This window comes from Melanotaenia boesemani, chromosome 22, assembly GCF_017639745.1.
Source record: "Melanotaenia boesemani isolate fMelBoe1 chromosome 22, fMelBoe1.pri, whole genome shotgun sequence".
NCBI classification, from domain to species: Eukaryota; Metazoa; Chordata; class Actinopteri; order Atheriniformes; family Melanotaeniidae; genus Melanotaenia; species Melanotaenia boesemani.
In genome coordinates, this window is record NC_055703.1 from 11,053,195 (window position 1) to 11,079,683 (window position 26,489).

At 38.8% G+C, this 26,489-nt stretch overlaps 1 protein-coding gene across 2 annotated transcripts; it reads left to right on the forward strand.

Annotated features, from left to right (window-relative positions):
• The first annotated feature begins 165 nt into the window (after window positions 1-165).
• ppp2r5cb (protein phosphatase 2, regulatory subunit B', gamma b) lies at window positions 166-26,438 on the forward strand. 2 transcript variants are annotated; one of them, XM_041976079.1, is made up of 16 exons: window positions 166-294; window positions 844-903; window positions 4,959-5,121; window positions 17,329-17,528; window positions 20,174-20,284; window positions 20,383-20,475; window positions 20,570-20,700; window positions 20,788-20,847; window positions 20,983-21,091; window positions 21,204-21,257; window positions 21,902-22,072; window positions 22,165-22,292; window positions 22,381-22,482; window positions 22,606-22,678; window positions 22,862-22,978; window positions 24,745-26,438. In XM_041976079.1, exons 1-16 carry the CDS (start codon window positions 268-270, stop codon window positions 24,877-24,879), a joined length of 1,734 nt encoding a protein of 577 aa, XP_041832013.1. In that variant the 5' UTR covers window positions 166-267; the 3' UTR covers window positions 24,880-26,438. The 2 variants fall into 2 exon arrangements, with proteins under 2 accessions (XP_041832013.1, XP_041832014.1); XM_041976080.1 differs by lacking the exons at window positions 166-294; window positions 844-903; window positions 4,959-5,121 and adding an exon at window positions 12,714-12,901.
• The last annotated feature ends 51 nt before the right edge of the window (window positions 26,439-26,489 follow it).

Here is a 26,489-nt window from a genome sequence, read left to right on the forward strand (position 1 = left end):
AAATATGTGGGATATAATTGAAAGTGCAAAAACGCTGCCAGTTCAACGCGTTTCATGCCAGTTGTCTCGTGTGTTGTAATAGCCTCGCTGTCACCGACAGGGAGCTCCCACATCCATTAATGTGAGCCGCTAGAGTCAGCTGACAGACAACAGCCAATCACAGCGCGAGGACAGGCTGAACCGCCTTGCAGTGGGGTGCCCTGAGAGTTGTCAAGGTTTTGGTTGTGGAGTATCCGAGAGGGGAGCAAGGGCGGCCACGGTTGTACAATGCCGAATAAACCGAAAAAGGATAAGGTGAGTTTGAAAACTTTCAAGAGGTTGTGCCTGTAGCAAATATAATTTCAAACAGGTGAATAAAAGAGCATTTATCCCTTATCCGGGCGTATACATCTTACTATCACTGCAGTGTCCCATCACGTTAACGTTAGCCAAACAGGAATCATTACAAGCTAGCCGCTATCCTGCCAACATATTAGTACTTGGTACGCCGTGCTGTCATATTTATGTATTTATTATAATTATGTGACGGGACCCTTTACATAAAATGAGGTACTCCACTTTGAAAATATGCGCTTTTCCAAATATGTGTGTATTACTTGGGTGTAAATTGCAGGACCTTTACAGCTCACATTTAGGGTCGTAAGAGTGATAATGATTGTCAAGTAACGTTGGCTAGCTAATAGCGGACTTACCATTATGTTCATCAGTGGAAGCCTTGGTGGGCAGGCTTACGCAATATAGATTGGATTTAACATGGCAACTTGTTTGCTTACTAATGCCAACTTATTAATTTATTTAAATTAAACTGGAGTAAATCAACCCCCTATCTCTCTCATTTTTTAGGATTCTCCTAAGTCTGGTAAAGTGGGAAAGGGAGGAGGACAGGAAAATTCAGAGCATGAGGTAAGAAAACCAGAACACTTCTCACTCTCTGGAAGTTTAAATGCCTCTAAAAATAAATAGTATTTGTATCAAAATAGTCTATTGCATCAGTGAAGGAATATAAACACAAAGATTCTCAGATGTGGTCAAGCTAGAAATACCAAGGAATTGGTAAAATACTAATATTTATCATAGCTTAATGAAACAGGCACTGGTGCACGACACAGGAAGCCCTGTGTAAAGTGGAGCCCCACAGGCCTACTTGAATTTAAATCTATTTTCTTCTTCTGTCATGTCAAGGTTAGCTATCATACTTTTTTTGAGTGAACTATGTAAGTGTGCTGTACTCACAAGGTGTTACGGCAGATTTAATCTAATGTGACAGAGGAAAGGCAGGTTTAGATGTTTCATATAATCTGTTGTTTGGCTGTGGAGCAAGCAAAGAAGAGCTGCTTCTAGGAAAATTTTGACTGAACTATAAAAACTACATATATAACTGAATTCATCAATGTGTCTTCCTAGTGTGAAGTGTTGATTTGTCATACAATGCATGTCAAACAACATTTTCATATTAGTTCACCTTCAGAAGCCTCACTAATATTTTGTATTTTTGCACTGCCTTTACACAAAAAATGTTTATGTATGTAGGAGCTACTTGTTGCAACTATTGCACCTACACAAATAATATGGTGTAAAACAAATCACTTAAACACAGTAATAGGTTAAGACCTTTATGTATGTGCTCACTTTAGGCACATCTGGAAATAAAATTTAACTCACATTTAAAATGGTTTTGAAATGCTATAGCACAGACATCTGGTGTGGATCACTGTGTCACACTGCTAAATAGTTGTATATCACATCTGTTTTAATTCAGTGGGACAGTGGTCTTCCATTTATATATTCTGTTCCAAGATAGTCACCTGTTGTAAACAAACGATAGAAAAAAAAGATAAAAAAAAAACTATTCCATTACCTTCACAAATGCCTCATTTAAACATAACCAGATTATTTTTAATCTTCAAAGAACTTGAAACTTTTCTAATTAAAAATGTCTTGACTAATTTTGGGTCAGCTGTGACACCTGTTAGCCGTTTGTGCTGTTTGAAAAGCAAAAGGTATTTCTCTTCCTGACAATATTGTCGTACTCACAATGTCAGGGTTGCTCAACAATGGTTTGTATTTTGCTGGGTCCTAGTTAGAAGTTTTGCAAGAGAAATCTGTGTTAATCTTTGCTGAAACAAAGATTTCAACAGCTCATCAGTCCATCGTAGTTTTCAGATTATTCTCCTCCTCATGATGTGTGCCATATATTTTCAGTAGGTAACAGATTTGGACTGCAGTTAGGCCAGTCAGTGAAGAAACACTGCTAAAAGTTGTGCAGAATGAGGTTAGTGTATCCTGGTGAAATAGCCACTGACCTCCAAGGAAAAGACATATATATTATGGTATCACTTCTCTCCAGATTTTAAGCATATATCTCTGCATCACCGTGATGTCATTGGACTTGATGCACAGATATTTCTCCAGACTTCCTGAATCCTTTCACAGTATTATACTCTGTAGATTTTAAAAGACCAGAGTTCTTTGTAATTTTGCATTGTCACTAAGTTTGACATGTAGTAATGATAGATGACCCATCTTCGCTTAGAAATATTAAGTCTTTGTGTATTCTTATTTTATACCCAACCCTGACACCCTCACCTGTCACCAGTTAATCAGCTGATTGTATCATCTTCAGAAATCATCTTGCTTGTATATTCAATATATTTTTTGTTTTTCTTTGCCTCTCCAAAACATTTTTTGTATTTTGCTTAATAAATTTGTTTGTAAAACAATAAATTTTTCAGTAAAGACATTGAATCATTACTTTAGACTTTGTCTGTGAAATAAATGCTAAAAAAATAATAAAAGATTAAAGTTTTTATTGCATGTTGGAAAACTTATCCAACTTTTCTGGATTCATTTAAAAAAATCTGTGTTATTTTAATTTCTGTTAAATGTATTCCCTGCAATATACATGCACTATAATGCCAAAAGTATTGGCTCACCTGCCTTGACGTTCATATGAACTTAATAGACATCCCATTCTTAATCAGATAGGTTCAATATGACGTTGGCCCACCCTTTCCAGCTATTACAGCTTTAACTCTTCTGGGAAGGCTTTCCGCAAGGTTTAGAAGTGTGTTTTCAGGAGCTTTTGACCATTCCTCCAGAAAAGCATTTATGAGGTCAGACAATGATGTTGGCCTGGCTCTCAGCTCAGTCAAATTCATCCCAAAGGTTTTCTATCGGGTTGAGGTCAAAACTCTGTGCAGGCCAATCAAGTTCATCCACATCTTTGTGGACCTTGCTTTGTGCACTGATGCACAGTCATGTTGGAACAGGAAATGGCCATTCCCAAACTGTTCCCACAAAGTTGGGAGCACGGAATTGTCCAAAATCTCTTGGTATGCTAAAGCATTCAGAGTTCCTTTCATTGGAACTAAGGGGCCAAGCCCAGCTCCTGAAAAACCAACCAAACCATAATTCTCCCTCCACCAAACTTTACACTTGGCACAATGCAGTCAGACAAGTACCCAAACTCTTTCATCAGATCGCCAGATGGTGAAGCGCGATTTGTCACTGTTATGTCCCTAATGCAGGTCTAGGGGAAGACAGAGGCCACCACCTAGCAGGACTAGCACCTAGAGAGGCAGCACAAAATGAATCACAGGAATCAACCACATTCCTGTAACAATCACTCCAGAGAACATGTCTCCACTGATCCAGAGTCTAGTGGTGGTGTTCTCTACACCACTGCATCCAACGCTTTGCATCGCTTTTGGTGATGTATGGCTTGGATGCAGCTGCTCTGTTGTGGAAACCCAATCCACGAAGCTCTCTTTGCACTGTTCTTGAGCTGATCTCAAGACCACATTAAGTTTGGAGGTCTGTAGCAATTGACTCGGCAGAAAATTACAGACCTTTCCACACAATGCGCCTCAGCATCCGCCGACCCTTCTCAGTCATTTTATGCGGCCTTCTACTTCATGGTGGAGGAAGGGGAAAAAAATATCTCATTCTGGTATCTGCACCAGCCCACAAACCTCTTACTGGTTAATAATCTTTCATGTTGTAGTATGTCAGCACTCAGCAGCCATGAAGCAGATATCCTATTGCACAAACCCTTGAAATTAAACCATCAGCTGCAAGCTGCTGTTACTACCCCTCATATACTTTTTCCAGAGGTAAGTTATAGTGAAAGGCTTTTATATAATCAATACAAAGGCTGTTTCCTGTGCTGGTAACAGACATAACCACAGAAGTCAAGTGTTAGATTAGAAAACAAAACATTGAAAAAATGTTTCCTCTTGGGCTTACCTAAACATGTTTATTCCAAATTTTGTTGTGCTCTATGTGGTCCATAACAGAAGCCAGCTCACTTTTACTCTCCACTGTGTTATACAGCTTTCCAGTGGCAAAGCCTATGCCTGTGTTATGTTATGCCATACAGACTGTGGTAAATTTTATGCTGGGTCTTGAATTAATTTGAAAAATCTCCTGTGACTCAGCCTGACACAAGTTCACAGCTTTGTATGCTGAAGTCACTTCTCTGCCGTCAGGTGTTCATTGATGAAAGGACATCAGCAGGCAGGCATGACTAGCTGTGAGAAATGTTTGCATTCAGGTGTTACCACACCAGGATTAGGTCCTATTTTACTAATCTCTGTTTTTAGCATTATTGGACACACAGCTGGTTGGATTGAGGAGTGGAACAGAAGAGCTCTTTTGTCCCCATGTGAACTTGATATGTTCCCTGATACATGTACTGTTGTAAATAGTGTTTGTACCATGATTACATTTTGGTTTATCACCTCAGAGAATTCCTCTTGAGTGAGAAGTAACATGCCATATATAATTAAATGTACCCTTCCAGTGTATGGCTTGGTTAGTGGCTACATGCAAGAAATGTATGAGATTCCTGAAAGGGTGCATGCACTCTCTTTCACACTTTGTCCACTTTTGTTTAGCATGTGCTTGCACTTAGTGCAGTGTAACTAATGTGTTTCTCTTTTTTTTTATTGTTTCTGCAGAGCTCCAACAGGAAGACCAGCAACAGTGTTCCTCCCACCACTCAGCTGCTAAAGGGGAAGCAGCCAGGTTCCCAGACACCTGTCAAAAAGGACAAGAGGCAGAGCTCCTCTCGCTTCAGCTTGAGCAACAATAGAGAACTGCAGAAACTGCCTCCTTTTAAAGGTACTTACCTATACAACAACCCCAAATCCTTTATGGTAATCCCATTAAGAAGTAGCTACCTAGTGCTCTACATTTAGTAAGTGTTGCATATAGAGACAATACTGTAAACACTACATATAGAATCCAATTCTCTTTCTATATTGGGAGGTTTTGTTTATTGCTTAGGAACTATGATCCAAAAGATATAAATCAAGATTCTGTAAAAACTGGTACAAAATGAGATGTTTCCTGTTGTAGGCAGGTGGGGAAAATCACTCTGTTTGTGTTTAATGTGTCATAAACTCCTGTAATCTTGGCATAGATGAGTGCAGCCTTCACAAACACATTTATGTGCAAGCGCATAATCAGTTATTTACTCATTCTTTCCCCTCTGACATGTCCATGAACATCCCCTTCTGCATCACCCTCATTTTAATACTAAGCTGAGCATGACGTTACGCAATACGTGGAAACAAACAGAGGACATACATGCCATGGATTTTGTGCTGGATTTAACCCAAGTGTCTATATTTAGTGGTAATCCAGAGATAAAGCTTTAATTCCACGGTCACTGTGTTCACAACGATGGCAGTGACCAGATGAAAAATGCCTGGCAACTATACCACTCGTCCTTTTCTTTTATGTACTTCTCAACTTTAGGTGTATATTGATATGTGCCATAGTGTATAAGGTCAATGCCAACATAGCACCAGATGGAAAAGCAAGGAGTGGACACTGCCACTAAGCCTGTGGGCATGTTGTGTGTGCATGTTTCTGTTTATGCATGCATGAATACATACAACAGTTCTGCCCCCTGAGTTTCCCAGTGCTTTAGAAATGATCTAACATATCGGTGAGCTTAAAACAACCATATATTAGGCTATTACTATGCTGAGAAGTATTAAAAGAGTAACAGCTGATATTAATAAGCAAAAGACTGAGGGCACGTTTGTTTCTCCTTTGGAGGCAATTAATTGCGGTTTAGTTTTCCATCTAAAGTTTTTAACAGCCTGGAGATTTGTAAAATCTAATGTAAAATGCTTAATTTATCCACTGGAGGAAATTATAGAAAAGTTTTCAACTGTCAAAGGTTTTATTGGAGTAAAACTTGACAGCACAAGAGAGTGTAGGGAGAATAACAGTTCTTTTTTTTTTTTTTTTTTTTGGATGGTTTAGATCGGGTGAAATATCAATGAGTTTATTAGAATGTCGTCACGAGATCTGTAATGATTCTTGCTGATTTCTGTGGTTGGCAAGGGCAGTGGTGCAAATGCATCTGACCTTGTAAAAAGCATTATTCTGTTCATTTTCTGAGGAACAGCTTGAACATATAATGTTTTGCAAAGTGTGATAGTGTTGCTTTTAGTTTAAATATCCATGTGAGAAATTTGCTCTGCTGCACTTGAAGAAATGTAGCATTTGTCTTTAGTGGGAATTTTTGGATTGTATTGCTCTCCTGGGAAGACTTGGCAGATACAAGGTTGAGTGTTTACCTGCCAAACAGCTGCTACGTTAATGGTAGTTATTATGTATAATTTAGTCTCCATTCAACTTTTTCGTAAGATAAGATTTTGTGGAAACACAGAAGAGCTAAATTTATTATTGTGAAAGTTTTTGTCTGTGTAAGCTCTCACCAATGTGCTGCATCAAGAAACCAATAACCATAACCTAATTTCTGTTAAGCCTGTTCACTTCCCACACCCCAATGTGAGCTTTGATATCATTCTGCAACTTTATTCCACAGTGGCCTAGTAGATGTTATCACTTGGTCCTGTCCAAACAGGCTCCTCGCTTGGCCTGTTTTCATTCCAGGCATGTTAACCACCTCCTGATGGAAACACATGTCCATGAGGCTGTTCTGCAGAATCACAATGTTCAGGCGAGACTAATGCTAGGTTCACACTGCAGGGCATAATGCTCTATTTGGATTTTTTTGTGAAATCTGATTTTTTTTGAGAGTCTGTTCAGATTTCCAATTAAATGCGACTTGTATGTGATCTCCTGTATGAACCTTATGCGCACCAAAAGTGTCCTGCATGCGAAGACACGATGACGTGACATGTGACGTCCTCGTGTTTGCGAAAGTAAACATGGACGGTAACAGCAGAGCTTATGTAGCAATTTTTAATTTATTATTCAACCGTAGCCAGCACATTGCAAAAGAGGAGAGCCAGATTTTTGGCCATGACATTTTGTGGAGCAGTGGCAGCAGCGTCTATACAGGGAAACGTGTGGGTAAGGAGTCGCAGTCAGGAGTGATGGGAGAGTGATGTGAGCGCCTTTACAGATAAGAGTTTATAAACAATGATGTGTAGGTCGGATTAATGCGACCTGGCCTTCAGACTGAAGTTGCATGGCAAAAGATCAGATACGTATCGGATTTAGGACCACATATCCAAGTGGTCTGGGTGGCATTTGAAAAAAACGGATCTGTGTCGTTCAGACTGTCATGAAAAAATCAGATACAGGTCGCATAGGGGCCAAAAAAATCGAATTTGAGTCACTTCAGCCTGCAGTGTGAACCTAGCCTAAGAAGCCTGACCAAAAGCAGCCCTTTCCCATTAACTCACCCACATCCATGGCTTTTTTTTTTTTGTGTGACTGCAGGTTTAATCTACTTTAACAAAAGTTAAACTGATTTTTGCTGAAGAGTTTGTGACTTGATCTGGCTATGGGTTTTATATGGCAAAAAAACAAAAACAAACAAAAATAAAAACACATTTGTATTTTGCCTAAATGTTTTTGGTGTAAATAATCAGGTATAAAGGCCATAAGTGTCATTTCTATCTGCTTTCATCTTAAAATGATCGTGCCAAAAATGTGCAAGACAGCAACAGTTGTTGCCTCTGTATGTGTTCTGTGTTTAAGTTGTGCATCAAGTGTCATTCTCACAGGGTTTGGTGCCACCTGCTGGTAAAAGATTAAACCTGAGTTGATTCAGACAAACTGCAATAATTTTTATTAATAAGTTAGAAATATTTGTATATTATCTTGCAGCAGTGGTTTATTATTACTTCTCTAGCTGAAGTTGTGTTTTAAGCTCATGTCTGCAGGTGTTCTGCAGGTTTGTTTCTGCACAACAAGATTTAATGTGGTTTAAGTTAACTGTATGAGAACTGCAGCCATTTTTTTTTTTTACATAACCACTCGTTTAAAATGTTCAGTTCTTGGCAGTAAAATGTACGAAGTACAGAATATGCATTTTGTGGCTCTTTATGAGAGCTCACTATTTCCAAAGAGGTGACAGTCCAGTTAACTAAGTTTGTTATTGGGCTTAAGAGAACAAAAACAAAATGCAAGCAAACTTGTCACTTTAGGAGTGGCAGAAGCAATAATTTGGTTGTTTTTAAAAATTAGAAAGTGAATGGTGAGCTTAGCAGCACAACAGATACAACTAGGAGACGATTGAGCAGATCTTTCCTTCTAGAGGAGAACGTCTCTGACAACTTTTAGTTAGTCATCATCACTTTAGAGGAGGCAGACTTCTCAGTCAGTCTCCAAACAGGAAGATGACTCTTTGGTTTTCTGTATCCTTCACAGAAATGCATCATATTACTTAATTTTGCTATAATATTTTAATGTTTAAGTCAAAGTCTTGACACATATTCGAAGTTTTGACTGGCTCTCCATTGGCATTTGGAATATTGTAGTTTTTAATAACTTGGATTTATTGACAGGAAAATAGTTTTTAGGTGTTTGAAAGTGCAGCTAATTTGCAGGTGCAGTGTTTGCATGGAAACAGATCTAGGTTCGTCGTTTTCAGTGGTTATATTTTAGGTCAGATGAATCCGGTTTGTGTGAAAAATAGAAACGAAACCAATCTGAAGGAATACTAATCTTTTCAGGAAACAATCTCGGTGTTACAGAAGTTACAGAAACTGTGTCGCTCACTATAGAACAGTGTGTCTGTAACCTTTGTTTAAAGTAGAGTGTGTCCCATAGTGATTGCTTAACATGTGCAAGGCTCGTACTGGGTGCACACAAACAACCAGTCCTACTGGACAAGAACACTTGATAAAACCCATCTACCTACAGCTCTTTGACTTTCTGATTAGTGCCAACCTCAGCTGATTCTCTCCTCATTTCTTCATTATCTTTTTAATGAATTCCAAATTGATCTTATTTCTGGCAAAGTACCAGGACTTGAGGGAGGCACAAAGTCGTGCAGATGCATTTAGTTCTTTTTTTAATTGTATAGTTTTTTCTTTCTTTTTTATTATGTTTGCCGTACCCTTTCTGTGGTATAATAAAGGCCAAGGCTGGTGTCTGGGGAGGATTTCCTCTTCCATATCTGTAGATGGGAGAGGAAAAACTCACGCACTTCCTGATGCAAAAAAATATGTAAGCAAATGTAACTTGATGGCTTTGATTGGGCTCATCAACCTCCAAAAATAAAGCCTTGATTGATTAAAAGTATTCCTGGATTGATATAAAAACCTATTTTAAAATATTGGCATTATGTCATGCTTATAGTGACTTTGTAGTTCACACTTGAGTCAATGCTGAATAGTTGCTCTTCTAGTCAGATCAGGCAGCTGTATTATTTTCTAAATGAGTCCCAGCTGAGATTGTGTGATCCTTGCTGTCCACCATTCCGGCTGTGATGTAGGTAATTCAGATAAGATGAGCTTTTTAATCTACAGTATTGTGTTTTTCTGATAAAAAGGCATCAGTCTTTTTTTTTTTTAAACTCAGAGCTCAGAATAAAGTAGTAAATCTCATGAGTTGTCTTTCAAAAGTGATGCTAAATATGAGTGTATACACTGACAACTAGTTTTGACCTAGAATCTGAGCTTGATATTAATTTCTAACCTGAACTTGGTTTTATTAGTAATGCATGGCCTGTGATTTGCATTTGAGTAAGCAGATAAATGTGAATCAATCTAGAATTTGGACAGAGCTGTATTTCTACGATTAGAAACTGCTTCTGGCAAAAATGTAGTGGCGTTAAAAGAGGCTGTGTTCTCAGCTGTGATGATTGGTGTATTTCTCTAAATAGATCTGAGCCCAAAGCACTTGCACAGGATCGTGACATTGAAGATCAGCAGACCTGTAAATGACCCACTCATCTGTGTATTTCAGGCTTCTGAAATACTGTTGGTGGTTCACACTCTGCTATAACACAAGCAAACTAGTGCACTGACTTATCCATCCTGAACAGACTCTCGACTTCCCACAAGTTCACTCTCTTTCCACAAACAGAGAAAGCACAGGCGCAGCACAGTACTCAGCTCTAAAGAATATGTGCACCGAGGGAGGAATGGGAGAATATTAACATGTGGTCTTGTTTAGTGTTCAAAATAACATCTTTTGATGCGAGGTTGCCCCAAGACCAGGGAACAGAAAGACACAAAAGAGCCCTCTATATTCTTAGACTAATTCCTAATGCTGAAATACCATTCTGTTTTATATATTGGCACCAAATAGACTGATGCTTTTGTTTTTTGTGACTATTATATCAGTCACATTTTGGGAAATGTAGTTCAGTTCAAAGCCTGTTTGCATGTTTAAGGTTTTGTAAGAAATAAGCATTGAAGGCCTGCATAGGACATCTCTACTTGCACCATCACAAGCACCACCAGCATCTCCGTAGCAGAAGTACAAACCCCTAGGGACGAGCTGTAATACGCTGTTATTTGCTAGAAACAGTTGTACTTTTTGAAGTCCTTGCACATACACTTTAGATAAAGCAATTTAACAGAGGCACTTTGACTTGAAATCACACTGCTTTTGTTGTTCAGTTCTCTAATTTGATTAACCAATATATATATTTCTTAATCAAAACCCTGTTTAGTTGCATCTGCCTATATGAGCAAGAAAAATATTTTGTGAGGATAGAAACACGATCCATGCATGCTATACATTTAAAATGTATAAAATCATATTCTTTCGAAGATGTGTGTCATTCCCTAAAGGAAAATTGTGCAGCAGGTCCACGTTTGCTATTATTCATATCATTAAAAACATATGAAGGACAACTTATTTGCGTGTGGAAGATTTGCTTTTGTTAGTTTCTGTAAATTGCTAAGCAGTTAAAGATATTTGACGTAACTGATTTATTCAGTTTATATGTTTTTGTTTTGTTGTTCTGCCACAGCTCTTTTGACCTTTGGGGGATGCACATGGTACACATCTTGAGCTTTGCTTTGTCTCTTACACTATAAACATTTCTAAGTGTGTTTATGTGGCTGTGACTTTGCTTTCTGTGTAGCTTTTTAGGTATAACTTAACTCTTTTAGGCTTATGTTTAAGTTAGAATCTATAATGAAACTATCAGGTTGCTTCCTATTAAGCTCACTAATGACTGATTCACTTTTCAGGTTGGTCTCAAGTCAAAAATAATATTAAAAAATGTAATTATGAGATTATAAAAACAGGCATGCACCACATTTACAAAGAAAATGTCTGTGGATTGTCTTCATTTGTAAAGTTCTGGTTTTTAAATGCTTTTGGATGGGTTGAAATAATTTTGCAAAGCACTTTAGTTTTATCACTTACCAGTATGCATATTCGTCATGGTTGAATTTGTGAGATTTTGCTAAGTGCATAGCTGAGTTGTTAAATGACTTTAGCTGTATAATTGGGGCAAAGAATGTGTGTGCATGTGTTGGAGTGACAACACCTGTGGTTAAATGGGGCTGTTGTGAGTAGTATCATGATTGAGGTTTTTGTGAATTGTGCTTAGTAATGGTGCAGTGATGACCAGATTCTCTGGGCTAATTCAAGAGAAGAATTTTGTGACGTTGATCAAATTTCAGTTTTAGTGTGCTGTTGTTGAGTCGTCTGCCTTATTGTAGACGTTTTCCTGTAAAGCTTTACAGAGCTGCAAAGACAAAGTGTGGCTAACTGCACATGCACATCCTGTGCTGCTCGCATTGAAGGCTTCCTGCCTTCCTGTTTCTCAGTCGCATACACCTGGGCCCAGGCTATGCTCCTGGAGAGCCATCTGTCATGTACTAAAACACACACACACACACACACACAAAGAAGGCACATAGATTTGAAAATGATTATATCTGACAAGCAGTACTAAGTATCTAGATAGATTTATAAATAAAGCAAAAATCATTAAGTCTAAACTTCTTGGATTTTTCCCCCTCAGTGTTTAAGGAATGGGTATTTTTTGTTTTATGTTGTATGTATTTTCACCCACCCATCTATTTTCTATACTGTGTAGTCCAATTCAGGGTTTATTTCCATTGGATTTTAATATCATTTCCTTGTGTTTTTTTTTTTAATTTAATTTAGAGTTGGATTGAAAGAGAAATTAGTTTTATCATTTAACTCCTCCTGTCTTGTTTTGTTTTTTAAAGCAGCCTACATGTTGGATAATACTATGCGTTTCCTGGTATTATTCTATTTGTTATACATTACAAAACAGGCTGATCTGTAATCTGCACTTTGGGCTTTAAAATTCTTGACAGATGTAGCTGCTCTTGCCCCAATCACAATAACTGCCCAACCTCTTTCACGTCAGTCCACCAGCCAATCCCTTCCCTTCTGTTTGTTTATGCTGACATCCCGCCCATGTGATTGTAGCCAGCCAACCAGGTGGCTGCTGTGGGGGATGACGTCACTAACTAGCTGGTTCCCTCCAGCAGCAGGGGAGCTTCATTTTCTGCTCAGTGTTCGTGCTAAAATGGAGGCTGGCTCCTCGCCTTAGCCTGGGCTGCCCTCTCCTCACCTGCCTCCTGCTTCACCTCACTGATGTTGGCATGCACTAGACCTGCCAGTGGGATGGTTCTGGAAACACAGAGCTCTAATGGGCCTTTCCAGCCTGTGATCATCTTGCATTTTAGAGGTGAGGATGGGAAATCTCTGCTGTTCTGTGTTTGTGTGTTTCAAGAGGTGTTTGACAAAAATGTTGTCATTCATCAGCAGCTAACTTGGATAAAATCTATTTCTGTCTTAGAAACTGAGGACATTTATAGTCTGTGCATCTTTATCATCTGTTTGCATGAGAGTGTTTGGGAGAGGGAGCAGGTGATTGTGTTTGTATGTCTAAGAAGAAGCTTTTTGCCAAGACGCTGCAAAGCTCGCTTCAATCCAGGAGGGAGGGAGAGGGTGAAAAAGTGCTAGTTTTAGTCTCTCCCCTCCCCCATCTTTACTATTGGTGTCATATGTAGGAAGTGAAGTCAAAGTTTGTTGTATTGTAAGGTGTTTGGGAATCGGGTGTAATTTGACACACAGAGGTGGAAACAGTTGTTTCTGTATCTGTTGTTGACTTCTGAGATACCGCTACCACAGACATGCTTTGGATCTGACTGGCAACTCTTGAGTTTGTAATATCTACCAAGGAAAACAGAAACTGACTGCATTATTTGCCACCAATGCTTCTTTAATAACTTATACAGATGGTAGCTATCATTGGACTTCAACCAGGGCATGTAATTTGTTAGTACAAAGCCACTTGTTCTGTTTAGCAGTGGTTATCCTGTAGTAGAAAACTGCACTCAGAATCAGTGTTGTGTTCATGACCTGCTTCCTGTGTGCAAGCTGGAGCCTTTAGAAGAGGAAAGGTTATGTTCTCATCCATGCAGAGTTGCCTGCGTGTGAAGTCTGCAGTTGCACAGCGCGTCTCTTTAATATTTTAGGCCTGCTCAGAAACCCTAGTGCTGTTGTGTAACAGTAGCTGTTAGACCTCTTGACACTGGGTGCTAGATGAGACGAGGTACTCATGGACCTGTATTTTAGCGTCTCCTTTAGGTACAGGTGTCCTGAAAAAAGTTTACTTACTTTTTTTTTAGTTCTTGGAAACTTTTTTTTCTTAGATTATACCTGTTGCTTAATTTTAATCACATCAATTTTCTTTTCTTCTAAGAATAGTAATTAAATAAATAGGCAAATATTTCTGTACCTTGTCTTTAAAAATGTTATGAAAATATCTGCTTAGAGCTTTTTTTGGTCATATTAGAAAAAACAGAAATGGACAGTACTGTATTATTTTTTTACTTACTATAATTATAGCTTGTGGTTTACCAAATCAGTCGGAAAGAAGCATCATTGTGTTTTATATTTTGCTTCAGAGATGTTTATCTGGATTTTCTTGTGTGTGAACATTTTGAAGGATGTAGTGCGCTTCGTGCTTCAGGGAGAAATGCTGCTCTGTGTACACATTTGTATCGGCCACTGAATTAAATAAAGAATAAATTGAAAGTTGTGTGTCTTTTATAAATCACAGTGAGGTGTTTCCTTTTATGCAACATAGTTGGTACTGATTGTGCATCTCTTGTGTAAATTTAACTTGCTCAGAAAGATTTCTGAAAATTGGCCCATCACAGGTCAAAGCTGGTCCAGCTGATTGATCGGCGCTTCTTTGATGTTTTTGGAGAGCTTTGACTTTCACATTGAAGAGTTGGCTGTAGCTTTGTTTTGAAAAGAAGACAAACTGCAAGTCTATACTTCACTGTGTCTCACATAAACATAGTACAGAAACATAAAATGGATCAGTGTTTCTCCATGGATGTGGTTGCCAAAGCTCAAAGGTGAAGCAGATTTCCAGCCTTTTGTTCTGTAATTTGTCAGCTGAATCCTGTTAGTCACTTTTAAAGAAAAAAAAAAGGCTTCTATAGAATTGTTGTTCCATATTATACTATACAGAGAAGCCTAAACAAATATACAGTCAGAAAAAAAAGTCATAGACTGGTGCTAAGATCTGCACCCAGGCAAGTCCGGTTAAGCACTTCAGAAAACTGAGTTGTATTAACTCTATAGAGTAATCTTTGAAATTTCAAATAAATCTTTTTAAGTAATGAATAAGACCAAAAAAAAAAAAAAAAACCTTCTGAAGTAGTAGTGGTTTTTCATGAGTGCTTAATACCAGCTTTGACTGAAGTAAGATGGCCCGTGTCATGGTGTCAGGTTCAGGTTCAGGTCTGTAAATGTGTTGACAGCTTTTAGATCTGTTCTAAGTATTAAGAATCAAATCTGGTGTCTAGAATCGGATCTGACTCCAGGTATGTTGTAGAGGCTAATTTCAGACGGAGCTATGGATAACAGTATTGTAGGTCAAAGGATTGTTTTTCTTCCTTTTTTCCTAAAGTAGCTTTTTTAAATTTAGATAAGATTATCTCAAGTTTATGAGGAAACAATGGATTATTTAAAAAAAAAAAGGTTAAATACCAGCTAAAAGGTGTGATTGACACAAAAAGTATCTTAAAGTAAAGATGCATTCAATTGTCCTGTTTATGTACTTAAATAAAGCATGTCCTTTTGCTAGTTGAACTTAGACACTATTTTGGGCTGTTTAATTGGCACTTTCTAGGTTTGAGATTTCAGTAAATGTCACAGATTACTTTCCCAATAAGCCTTACATGTATTGTGTGCAGAGAATTTTAAGAAAAGCTGATTTTGTTTTTAAGCGGTACCAAAGCTGGTCACTAAATTGGCTTTTTAGATGCTATTTTAAACAAGTTTGTGAGCTTTGAGTGCTTTTGTTCTTCGATTTAAGGATGTGCTTCAAAGAAGTCTTGAATTTCTTTGTTTGGGATTAGTTCTCATGAAGATGACACTAACTCTGCATGTTGTAAATCTAACCACAAACCAAGTCTGCTGAATTATAAACATGTCACAAAGGGGATTTATTTACACTAGCATTGACTTTTATATCCTGTGAAAATTCTGTAGAGGGTGTTGACTGATTGCTGTTTGTTTTTCTCTTCATCCAAAATTAGTATAATTCATTCAGTTGACTTTGGTTGACATCTCCTGGCCTCAGCTGATTGGATCTGCAGCGGTAGCCCACATGCATCTCTGATTAGAAGTGGTCACCCCTTGTCCAAAGTCCTGACTATGCCTGCGGTCACCATGGTGACATATGGTACACATGCAGCTTGTTAATGGGAGACTGAGTCATGAATCACAGGCTGTGACAAGCAGACTAATGCTTCACCACAGGAAGGTTTTGAAAGGTGATATTTTGATCCTTAATCCCCATTTTGGATGAAAGTAAATGAGCATTTTCTTCGGTTTCATGGTTCTTTTTGTAGCTTGTGAATCAGACCAACTGAGGCTTATTTGCATCATCATTTGTAGAAGGAACTGCTTGTCTGTGACTCATGCCATTTCTTACAGGCTGCTACTGACGGTTTAATAATGTTAAAGCAGAATTTGATTTAAAGTTGTTTGTTCGCGTGCACCAATGTAATACTGCTGGTTCCTCAGTGCAATATTTACTGATATATAGTAACACTGTTGTATCTTGTCCTGCAAGCCAATTACACTTTGCTTCCTATATACTGAGGAGCTGGAGGGAGAAGACACATTTTAGCCACTTTAGAACTGCTATAAGGCTAATATATATAAGGCTATACAGTGCCTGTAGCTTTAGGATTGAGTTATTTGACTTGCTTTTAAAGCCTCACAAAGCTTTATATCTAGAATACGTGCAAAGGCTTTGTTGTACGTCTCTAGAAAGCCCTTCAGGGCCCATGCGAACAGACTTGAAACTGTTCCAAAGTGCAGAACAAAAAGCTTCATCCTTCCCATCTGACTTCAGGCTCTGCTCCTCAGATGCTCTGACAGCTGATCCAATTTATTATCTCTTAAGATATTTTCAGTTAAGGTAGATATATATTATGGCTTAATCATTAGATTTTTTTGTAAATAAATTTAATAAATTGGACCTGTAACAGATGAACTGTATTTTGGGCTGTTCTGATAATTTTTAACCCATTTGAGGGAACTGCTATTTGGTGATAAAGCTTGTTCGTGCACTGGGACAGAACAGAGGGCAGTTTAAAAAGTTTACACTGAATTTTAATTATGTTACACACAGGTGTGGCTCCATATTCCCCCGGGGTCGATTTGAAGCCTCTGCATCATTGATGTGGTGGTGGCACAGTCTTTGAAATGCTAAATGATTGATTTAGCTTTCACATTTGAATTTTGGTAATGATTACCATAGCAGCATGCAAGTCATTACCTCCTCAACTGCAACAGAGATCAAATAACAAAATGATTTATTTTGCTTAATTATTGTGGTATAATACTGATTCATTCAATTTAAAAATCAATTAGATTGAATTTATATCTACTCATCTGGGAAGATTTGCTGATTTACTTATCATCATTAATAGTAAATTGTATATTTTTGTATAATGTAAATATGTTGTATTATGTGTACAGTAGCATTCTGTTTTCTTTCCTTTTCTTTACAGACAAGGTTAAAATCTTCATACTAAGCAGCAGATTGTGTTAATTCAAGCCTTTCATCCGTTTGTTTCCCAGACGTCCCCCCTGCAGAACAGGAGAAGCTGTTCATCCAGAAGCTGCGTCAGTGCTGCGTCCTCTTTGATTTTGTCTCAGACCCCCTGAGTGACCTAAAATGGAAGGAGGTGAAACGAGCAGCACTGAGCGAGATGGTGGAGTACATCACCCACAACAGGAACGTCATCACCGAACCCATCTACCCAGAGGTGGTTCATATGGTCAGTGTCAAAGCGTGGTGAATTTATTTTATTTTTCCAGTAGTTAGAGAAGGGGAAACGCTCCCCTTGCCTACATCTTGTACTTCTTTCAACTCTCGGGAAGACCTAAAGTCTCTGTATGTAACCCAGTGTTGTCCATTATTGCAGTCTACAAGACTTTACCATGACATATTTTCTATAAAACTTTGTTTTGAATATTTTATGTTCAGGTGTCAGTCTTTTTGTACATGGCACAATCACTTAGCATGGACTCTCATTGGTTGTTGCAGCCTGTGGACAAAGTATAGAAGCATCTGTTGTCTCGAGTGTTGCCTCAGTGAAAAGATGAGAAGCTGTGACTGTTTTCAAAATCATCATCATGAATGTTTGCATGAATATTAGCCACAGCTGCTCGCTCCAAAAACAAAAAATTTTGGGGGTTAAAGTTTTATTGAACTTCTTTATTTATCATTGTCCTGGCAAAATACTGAAATGAGCAATAAAAAGAAAAGACTATATTTGTCAGGAAAATATCAGTCAGGAGGTTGTCAGGAGGCTTCATAGTTGAGTTGACTTAATTTTGCTCATTTTAGTGATTGATTCTTGACTTAGATTCACCAGCTTTAAAATACTTTGCGTCATTCGTATCACAAGAATTTGGCTCTGTAGTAGCAAGTTGCATCTGCACCCACATCAAATACTTTGATTTCCTTTTAGAAAAATGGTATCAAACCCATTTTAGTTTTTGTTTTGATTAAGTAAATTGAGCATCACCAATCTCAGGAACTCAAATGTTGAAAACCTTTGAGTGATTGACTCAGTCAGTGCAGCTGTTCCTACTGTGCTTACCAGAAATGTGCTTCTCCAAGCTTGTAGTCTGAATGTGTTTATGTTGCCAGATTTGTTTTCGCAAGCCAAATTATAAAGCCTTTGATGTAAATCAAAAACCTGGTTCTGTGCAACGCGGTAAACTGCAAATGATCAATGTGCAAATCCCCCCGACCTCCTTGTTGAAGCTGTATTTGATCAGTGCAGCACTAAATGCAACTGAGCTGCCAAATCAGCATAAAAATATACTCTTATTCCTGGCAGCCCTTTCTCTGACCCCCTTAAAGACAAGGGCTCTTTGAAGTCCGCTAATGGCTTTTAACATCAAAGTGTGGAGACTGACACGACAAACTCCTCTATGGGAATAAAGAGTGTATTCTTATGTTAACACTGTGCATGTGGGATTTTTTCATGGGTCCTTGTTCATTCTGGGCATGTTTGCCACCTTTGTGTTCAAGGTCTACCTCGATATTTTAGTGAACCTTTTGGATGACAGAATAGTAGTTGTTCCATTAGTCCCACTCTCTGGGGGAAGTAAGAAATGGTGTCTGCTAAGAATGTAAACATGCTGGTGAATGGCTGTATTTTGATTTGTGGGCAGGGGGACTTCTAAATGTACTGTCTTGAAAGTGAAAATGGACTCAGGGAAAATCCACTGATGCCTTCCAGTATGGGGAATTGCATTTCCATTGAAATGTTATTTTTAAACTAGCTCAAGAGAGAATTTTTTTTTTTTTTTTTTTTTTTTTTTTTTGTTCATGAGATAAATACTAAACATTTAAAAGAGAGATTTGTATTTTGTTTCTTAACAGTTGTCCAAATTAAGCAGATCTGAACAATCATTTCTTTGCAGACTGCTGGAAATCTTTAATATAATATAGTATAATATAAAGCTGTTTCATCCTGCTCTGGGTTATATTAGGCTGGAGGTTATCAGCCTACCTGTTGACATTGAGATGTAAACCACTAAAGCTGGATTTTTACTTTGGTACAGTAGGCCGGTGCCACTGACGCTAATGAAATGTGCTCTCATCGCTTGAGCGTAGGGCTATGCCGTTGTGTTGCAGTTTCTCTTCCGAAGTTACCGCAAAAATTAAACGAGAAGCTCCAGAGTTCTGGAAACACGCCATCATAAGCCGACCAATCACAAGGGAGTACTTCCAGGTAAACAGGCTGCCAAGTATAGGTGCACGTCAGGTCTGGAAGAGATCTGCATCAAGCCTCCTTGGAGCATACGGTGATGCTGTAACCGACCTTACGCGGAAGCCGTGCCAGTTTAAATCCAGCTTAAGCCCTACTCACTTCGCTTGCACATAGAGGGACAGCAAGAAGAGGCAAACCAGACGCAGGTTTTAATTTGAACCAGGGACTTTCTGCCTCTGAGGTCACGGTTATATGTTGCAAATACCCTAAAATGTTTTCACTTATAAGTATAATTACATAATTGTTGTGTGAGCTTCCTTTTACCAGTCAGACTGCGGTTAGCTGCCACATTTAAGTCTGTATTGTGGTGAGCTGTGTGTAGCACAGAGGGGTGCAGGTGGGTTCAGCTGAACCCCTGTACATGCATGTAGCTCTTCATTTGTAGATTTCACTACTGAGATTGTAAAAAAACTAAAAGTACATTAATGGGTTGTCTGATATTTTAGGATGTTACCATTCTCTTTGGTTGTAGGTTAGTTTGCATGTTGCTCAAAAGTAGGTGTGTTTTGGAAAGACATCCTTTTTTTAAATGAAAATGGGAAAAAAAAGAATGAGCTAAGTCACTGTTTTTAAAACGCTTGTTCACTATCTGTTACAGTTAGGTTTCTTATTTTACTGTTCTGTCTGTTCCCCAGTTTGCTGTGAATATGTTTAGGACGTTGCCACCGTCATCCAATCCGACTGGTGCAGAGTTCGACCCAGAGGAGGATGAGCCCACGTTAGAGGCCGCATGGCCACATCTACAGGTATGCGAAACAAACACAAACCAAGAGTTAGCATTTGTAAGTTGATGAGACACAAATGTTAAGTCTAAAGTTGCTTAATTACTTCTCTCCTTTCACAGCTCGTGTATGAATTCTTCCTGCGGTTCTTGGAGTCTCCTGACTTTCAGCCGAACATAGCCAAAAAGTATATTGACCAGAAGTTTGTAATGCAGGTGAGTGAAGGTGCATTTCCATTTAGGTGTGAACATTTGTTGTATGCTTTTATTGTTGAGCTCGCTTTGTCTCAGTGCCATGTTTCATTCTCAGCTCTTAGAACTGTTTGACAGTGAAGACCCCAGGGAAAGAGATTTTTTAAAGACCACTCTGCACCGCATCTATGGCAAGTTCCTGGGCCTGCGAGCATACATTAGGAAGCAGATTAATCACATATTTTATATGTGAGTATATTTTGGTTGGATTGTTTTTTTTTTGTGCTTGTTTATGGAAGTAATTTGCATGATCATGTTTTCTTCCTCTTCCCCCAGGTTCATTTATGAGACTGAGCATCATAATGGAATAGCAGAATTACTGGAAATACTTGGCAGGTTAGATTGTTTTATGGTGCTGTTGTTTGTTTCTGAATGTGGATTTGTTTTTGCTTCTTTTCAGTTTGCAGCTTTAAGATTTTATGTTTCATGTTGATGGGTGGTATTGTTGTATGACCGCATTTCTTCTTCCAGCATAATCAACGGATTTGCGTTGCCACTGAAAGAAGAGCACAAAATTTTCCTACTGAAAGTCCTGCTGCCTTTGCACAAAGTAAAATCTCTCAGTGTGTATCACCCACAGGTAAAAACACTTTCTTCCTTACTGCCCTAAACAAACCATTATATCTTTTTTTTTTGTGTGTGTGTGTGTATATCAGAAATAGAAAAAGTGATGCTTCTTGTTTCTTTCTAAGCTGGCCTACTGTGTGGTACAGTTCCTAGAGAAAGACAGCACCCTCACAGAACCGGTAAGATTAAACTCTTTTCAGTCATAATGTTGATGTAATCATACCTCAGTATCCTGTCTGCTCATAATAAGTTAGTTATACAAAAACCCAAAGATGTCTTTTTGATATTTAATGAGGAAGTTGCAGTTTTGCACAAACAGCATGTCTTTTTCAATTTAAGTATATTTAATAGTCTTTTGTTGACTTGTACAATCAACAGAGCAGTAAATGCATGTGAATGAGTTAAAAGGGACAAAAAGGGACCAAAAGAAGTTGCAGGAAATTTGTTAGTTGAGTCTGGTGTGACTTTTAATCACAGCAGAGAGGAAAATAAGCTTTATCTGATTTTTAATGGGTTCAAATGAGAGGAAGGAATGGTGGGATGTCAGTTTTTATAGACAAAGATCGACCAAGCAGATTTTTTCTTTTGTCTTCTGAACATGTTGCTGCCGTGTCTGAACTTGGTTATTATTTTATTTTTTTATTTTTTATGCTAACTCCTGCAATCCACTGTTAGCAGATAAGCAGTTGAACAAATCAGCTGTCCAAGCAATCTTCATCCTTCTTAAATCATGTTGGTCCTGTATGTGTGTGTGTGTGTGTGTGTGTGTGTGTGTGTGTGTGTGTGTGTGTGTGTGTGTGTGTGTGTGTGTGTGCGTGCGCAGACGGTTATGGCTTTGTTAAAGTATTGGCCAAAGACCCACAGTCCGAAAGAGGTGATGTTCCTCAATGAGCTGGAGGAGATACTGGACGTTATCGAACCTTCAGAGTTTGTCAAAGTCATGGAGCCGCTCTTCAGACAGCTGGCCAAGTGTGTGTCGAGCCCACATTTTCAGGTTTGGTTCCCTTGCAATGTGTGTTTGTGCACGTGTTCAGTGTGTTTGCTGTCTGTTTACATATGCCGCATTGCTACAAACTGTGCCGTCAGGTTGCTGAGCGAGCTTTATACTACTGGAACAATGAGTACATCATGAGCCTCATCAGTGACAACGCTGCCAGGATCCTGCCCATCATGTTCCCGTCCCTTTACCGCAACTCCAAGACCCACTGGAACAAGTGAGGCTGTGAACAGGCTTTTGCTGTGTCTGTCTGATTTTTAAGGAGGTTAAACAAAAGTAATTCAACCGCATCTGTGTGTTTGCAGGACAATCCACGGTCTGATCTATAACGCCCTGAAACTCTTCATGGAGATGAACCAGAAGTTGTTCGATGACTGCACCCAGCAGTTCAGGGCAGAGAAGAGCAAGTAAGTCATCAGGAGAGATGTCACATCCTCATTTACAGTCACAGAAAAACATAATCAGAAAATGAAATGACTTAACAGATGAGTTAAAGCACTGACTCACCAGAAATCCTTTGTGTCTGTTAGAGAGAAAGCCAAATGGAAAGAGAGAGAAGAAGCATGGTTAAAGATTGAGAATCTGGCCAAGTCGAACCCACAGGTGAGTAAAACAACCGGCAAGTAGTTTCACTTTTATGAACCTCTTACTGTGTATGGAAGCACTAAATAAAATGGCAAATATTAAAAGTCAAAATGTATACCAGAAGGAAAAAATTACAAAACTTAAAGTAAATGGAGTCTCTAACATGGCTTTCCATAATCTTTCTTTTTTTTCCCTGGACAGTTTCTGAAGCACATTGAGTCTGTAGGATCAGACAGTCCAATGGACATCGAGACGGACGGGCCGCTGCTTGACGATGTCGGCTTGCTAAAGAAAGCGATGGCGGAAGAAGCCACCCAGGTCAGTGAGCAGTAAAGATAAACACATGGTAGCAAGAAGAGGAAGCTCTACAGGCATGAAGTTTTTTAAGATTTTTAATACAAACATTTGCATCAAGGTGTTCAACAAAAATGGAATAAACCAAGACAATTAAGTAAAATCCCAGTAAAAACCAATAAAACAAATTGATTGAAGTCCCGGCTCTCCACTGGGGTCCCAGGATAATTTCAGATCATTGTTAAAAATAAATAAATAAATAAATAAATATATGACTTTTATTTAATGGTGTCAAAATTAACAAATTTTGACAGCATTAATGCATAATTAATTGTTAAAGAATCTTGGGCTCAATCTAATAAATAACGTTTATTTGGTTGACTGTTTTATTTCCACTTCAATTGGTCACTGAGTGTGAGTGGTTGTTTGTCTCTGTGTTGGCCTTGAGATGGACTGGTGACCTGTCCAGGGTGTCCCTGCTTCTCACCTGCTAAAATGCTGGGACAGGCTCCAGCTTACCCGCGACCCGTAATGGACAAAGCGGTACAGATAACGAATGCATGAATAATGCAGCTTTACAGCGGTGAACTGAATCAACCAAAAACCACTTTATCCTCCTTATTTATTAGGTTTCTAATATTTTTCAAGCCTTACATTTAGAATTTTTATCATCGGGTGTCCAGAAACGGGTGCTATTTGAAAAGTTTTAAACAAAAATTAAAAGAAATAAAAAAGAGCTCAAAATGTATTTTATTTTAACAAGAGGCCAAGACTAGTGTGAAATGATCCTGATTTGTTGCTCCAGTTGGATGCTGAGTAGCTGAATATTACAAAGATTTATGATTGTTACCCACATGCAAGCAATTACAAAAATCTAGCTAGGTCAAAATCAAGGCATTAGTAACATTATCAAAATTCAATAGGTTTTTTATAAGACTTGATTAGATGTTTTGTTCATGTTTTCCCATCATAATCCTAAAACATTTAGGGAAAGACAAATAAAATGTTTTCAGAAATAGTTTTTAAATGTCACTTATAAACCGTGGTAACTGAAGCTAATTAACATCTGAACACAGCCAACGTAAACGCACACGTTTCCACATCAGTCCTCTGATCAAGCTTGGCACGCTGAACCGCTCCGAGTGACTGGCATTGACAGCTGCTGTACCGCCGCTGTACGGCCACCTGATGATGCTCACGTGCTGCGTGAAAGCTGCTCGCTCGCAGCAGCTGATGGATTCGTTATGTTGGAATTCATCTGTGCAACCAGAGTGCATGTCGAGGCTAAGTTGTGTCTGCAGACCTGCTTTTCATTTTAGTTTTCTCTCCACAATACATGTATGCCACACTTTTCAGGTTTTTACATTTATTTATTTTTTAGTGGTTTTTTGTGTATTTTATGGATTGTTAACACATCATACTGTGCATGTGTGTATACACTGATCAGCATACAGAAAGCAATCAAACTGGATGGAACACATTACAAGCAGCTCAGATGTTACAGGCTGTTTCCAGGTCATGTCAGGCACTGAGAAAACCAGTCTCCTTCACTTTGTTCCCGCTTTGTGCAGCTGAGGGCGCAGAAAATGTATTAACTAGGGTTTTTTTTTTTATTTTTTATTTTACTTCTCTTAAATTAATGTACATGTAAGCTTGCATACATTTAAACCTTCATGCTGCAGAATGAGGCTTGTCCATGTCCACTTATACTCTTTTGACTTGGGTGTGAGCGAGTAATGTGTGTGACTCTGTGCTGCAGCGTGTCATCCACCCTTCGTTTCTGTATGCAGATCCAGAAAGATCAGCGGCGAGAGCGGCCACTGATGAGGAGGAAATCAGAGCTCCCGAAAGACATCTCCACCGTCACAGCAATAGAGCTCCATCGAAGAGCCGAGGAAATGTTGACAACGCACGACGGCCACTAAAAGACCATTAAGGATTCTATGGAAACCAGCAGCATCCACAAAGGAACCAGGTGCCCGCAGAAGAGGGGCTAGCACAACAACAGAACTCTGGTATCTCAGTCCAGCCCAGCACAATACAGAACAGAGCAGTCGCAGAAATGTCTAAAGTCACACATCTGGACACTCCTGCATGACCGAGACATGCACCGCTCCCAAAAATGATCCAAGAACAGCTTTCATCTTATCTCCTCCCTAGTTTTTCTCCTTATCCTCTCAGCTAATGTACTTGCTTAGGTACTCTGCTGCCCCCTTCTGGTCATTCTTCTCAGGTGCTCTGTTCTGCGTGAGAGCTGCCGAATCTTTTTGCCTCTTGGATATAGATGTCAGGTGCTTGCACAAACAATATGAGCCCCTAGCTGTACCCTTAACGGAGGACATCTTTGATTTAATGATTTAAAGAAAAAGTCTGAGACAATGTCAGCTGTTTCTATATATTAAATATTAGCTATTTTTCTCTTAACAAACAAGACAGCTCTTTATATTTGAACCTATTTAGTTCATGAGGATCTCATCTGAGTTAAAATAAAAAAAGAAAAGAAAAAAAAGCCACACATACCGTCTGTGTAACTGTTTTGTTGCCTGCTATTTATTTATTCTTCATTAGCTGTATAAAGACAGGTCCACCCAAGACTCAAGTGTCTGGATAAAAATGATCACAGCACAGTTCTGTTCGTCAAACAGGGCTGACCTCGGAGAGGTCTAGGTTTCAGGTTTTTCCTCTAACACCGCATTACCCCTGTATAGAAACCTAACTCGGTGCCAATTTGTCCCATTATCCTCGCTCCTTTCCTAGAAGAAATAGAGTGAAAAAGTTCTTTGTAACTGTAGGCAATAAGTCATCAGCAGTTACACGAGAGGTGATTGTGGGATTTATTTTTAGTTTCCTGTTCCCATCCAGTCATTGTAGGAGCACGTTCAACACGGTCATCAGCATTCAGAACAAGTCGCCGTCATTCATGGGAGGCTTATATGAGGGGTTAAAGAGATGAAGTTGCTCATGTGGAATTTCCACAGCGTGTAGAGAGAAGTAAAACAAATTCCACTGATTGGGATTGATTATTGTGCTCCTGTCAAGCAAGACCCCCCCCCCCTTTTTTTTTCTTTCTCTCTTTTTCTATTTAAGAAACTCTCGGTAGAGATTAGATTGCTTCATAGAGGAGGTGTGTTTAGCTTGACGAGGTCAAACATAAGCCTTTCTTTTAACGGTGCCTTCTGTAGCGCAAGGGGATGTTTGCTCAACTGAGAATCAGCAAGTATTAGCAAGAGGTAGGATGCCAGATTATCAGATTTTTTCCCATTTTATTTCTAAAATTTAAAACAAAAACCCAACAAACAAAAATAAAATAAAACAGATGTGTTTTAGTTCATATTTAAGACCTCAGATCGCTTTGATTCCAGCACTTGCCTTGTTGAAGCTGTGTTTTTTGTAGCTAGGAGCGTAGAGGCAGCGCTTTTCCCCAAGCCACTTCAGCAGTTAAGCACTTCCTGATAAAACTTGAAAAACACAGAAACACACCTGAGGAAAAAAAAAAACTGAAAAAAAAGTAGTGCAGAGTTGAAATCCGTGATGC